The sequence below is a fragment of the Penaeus vannamei genome, chromosome 27 (assembly GCF_042767895.1).
Source record: "Penaeus vannamei isolate JL-2024 chromosome 27, ASM4276789v1, whole genome shotgun sequence".
Classification (NCBI taxonomy): domain Eukaryota; kingdom Metazoa; phylum Arthropoda; class Malacostraca; order Decapoda; family Penaeidae; genus Penaeus; species Penaeus vannamei.
The window spans coordinates 13,050,035-13,052,534 of NC_091575.1; the positions used below are offsets into that span (position 1 = coordinate 13,050,035).

General features: G+C 32.8%; 1 protein-coding gene across 1 annotated transcript in view; it reads right to left on the minus strand.

Annotated features, from left to right (window-relative positions):
* Positions 1–2,500, minus strand: part of LOC113811798 (TRIO and F-actin-binding protein-like) — a 122,951-nt gene that overhangs the window by 54,712 nt on the left and 65,739 nt on the right. The window contains exon 6 of the mRNA XM_070140630.1: positions 1,243–1,380. Coding sequence (XP_069996731.1) covers positions 1,243–1,380 — 138 coding nt within the window. The remainder of the gene's footprint in view (positions 1–1,242; positions 1,381–2,500) is intronic.

Sequence of the window (2,500 nt, forward strand, 5' to 3'; positions counted from 1 at the left end):
TGTGATTATGACGATAATAATGATGTCGATAAAAATAAACATAATGATAACGATAATAATAATATTATCAAAAATAATAATAACCAAAATGACAATGATGATGACAATTATATCAACAATAATAACATTAATTATCATTAACATGATATATTACAACAACATCAATGATAGTTTTGATAATAATAACAACAACAATAATAATAACAATATAGTAAAAATAACGAAAATGATTATGATATTGATAATAATAATTGTTAAAAAGTTATAACGATAATAATGATAATAATCATGATAATGAGAAGAATAACAATGAAACCAATGATAACAATGATAGTGATAATGATAATCATAACCATATTGATAGCAATGATACGAACTAATAACAACTGTAATTGTGATAATAATAATAATGTGATAATGGTGAGAACTTCCTTGCAATCATCGTGTTAATCATCCTCGCCCTAATCTCCATCCCAATCATCGTTATCCTTAATCTAATCACCATCCTTTTTCATATCCTAATCCTAAACCTCATCCTTATACCAATCATCACCGTCTCAATCCTAAACCTCAACCTTATACCAATCATCAGCATTTTAATCCTAAACCTAAGCCTTATACCTATCATCATCCTTCTCCACTTCCTAATCCTTCTCCTCCTCCTCCTCCTTATACTAACCACCACCATCCTTATCCATATCCTGAACCTAGAGCTCTTGTACTAATCATTATCATCTTTATCCTTATCCTATTCCTGATATATTTTTTCATCCTTATACTAACCATCACCATCCTTATCCAGATCGCAATCATCACCCTTATACTAATCACCACCATCCTTATCCATATCCTAATCCTTATCCTTATACTAATCACCACCATCTTATTCCTTATCCTTATTCTCCTCCTTATTCTAACCTCCATCCTATTCATCCTAACCCTCATCCTTATACTAATCACCACCATCTTATTGCTTATCCTTATTCTAACTCCCACCATCCTATTCCTTATCCTAATCCTCACCCTTATACTAACCCCCACCATCCTATTCCTTATTCTAACTCCCATCTTTATACTAACCCACACCATCCTCATCCTCACCCTTATACTAACCCCCACCATCCTATTCCTTATCCTAACCCTCACCCTTATACTAACCCCCACCATCCTATTCCTAACCGCCCTTCTCCATATCCCGAACCCCAACCCTCACCCTCACCCCAATCCTGAGCCTCATCCTACCTGGTTCCAGAGGTGCCAGCGCGTTGATCCTCCTCGGCAGCGTTGGGGACACGAGGCCGGGCGAACGACTCCCCGGCCTCTCCCCTCTGGCACTCCCCAGGCCCCCCGTGGCATACTTATTAGGCAGGAGAGTGTATCCTGAGGGAGGAGAGAAGGGGTGGGTTGGTTAGTCATGTTGGGGAGTTTTGTGTTAAGTGAGGTTTATTTATTTATTAAATGGTGTATGTATTATTTTTTTTATTAAGTGATGTTTTTTTTATTTTTTATTAGCTGATGTATATATTTTTATTAATTGATGTATATATCTTTATCAACTGATGTATATATTTTTCTTGACTGGTGTATGTATTTTTACTAACTGATGTATATATTTCCATTAATTGATGTATATATTTTTAGTAACTAATGTAAATATTTTTAGTAACTGATGTATCAATTTTTATTGACTAATTATTAACTATTTATTTGTTTGTCTATCTATGTTTCTGTCTATCTATTTATCTGTATTTATCTTTCGGTCAATCTATTTATCTGTTTATTCATCTTTCTGTCCATCTATTTATCTGTTTATTAATCTTTCTGTCTATCTATTTATCTGTGTATTTATTTTTCTGTCTATCTATTTATCTTTTTGTCTATTTATCTATCTATCAATTTATCTATCTATCTCTTATCTTTTAATGGCTTATTGGGCAGGAGAGTGTAACCTGGTTATTTATTTGATTTTATTTACTGATGTACATTTTGTATTAACTAGTGTTTATCATTTGTATCTCTATCTATTTATCTGTATGTCTATCTGCTTATCTATCTCTTATCTATCTATCTATATTTTGTCTTTTAATGTTTTTTTGGGCAGGAGAGTGTAACCTGAGGGAGTGAGGTTATTATTATTTTTTTTTTTCATTGTGATGTATATATTGTGTTAACTAATGTCTATTATCTCTCTATCTCTCTATCTATTTACCTATATATATCTATCTGTCTGTATATCTATCTATCAATCTATCAATCTATTTCTTATCATTTAATGGTTTATTGGCTCTGGCTGTTGGGGAAAGATTCTGGTTAGGTATTTCTTTTTTTAAGGTATGAAATATTTTTGATTTATTAAAATCTTTGGGATGGAGGTCTGGCATGAAATAAAGTCTGTGGAATGCCTTTTATGCAGTCTGTCTCTCCCCTTTTTCTTTACTTTAAGTTTGATCACTGACTACCGACTTCTTGTAGGAAAGAGCTTGAAATGTGTGTGTGTGTG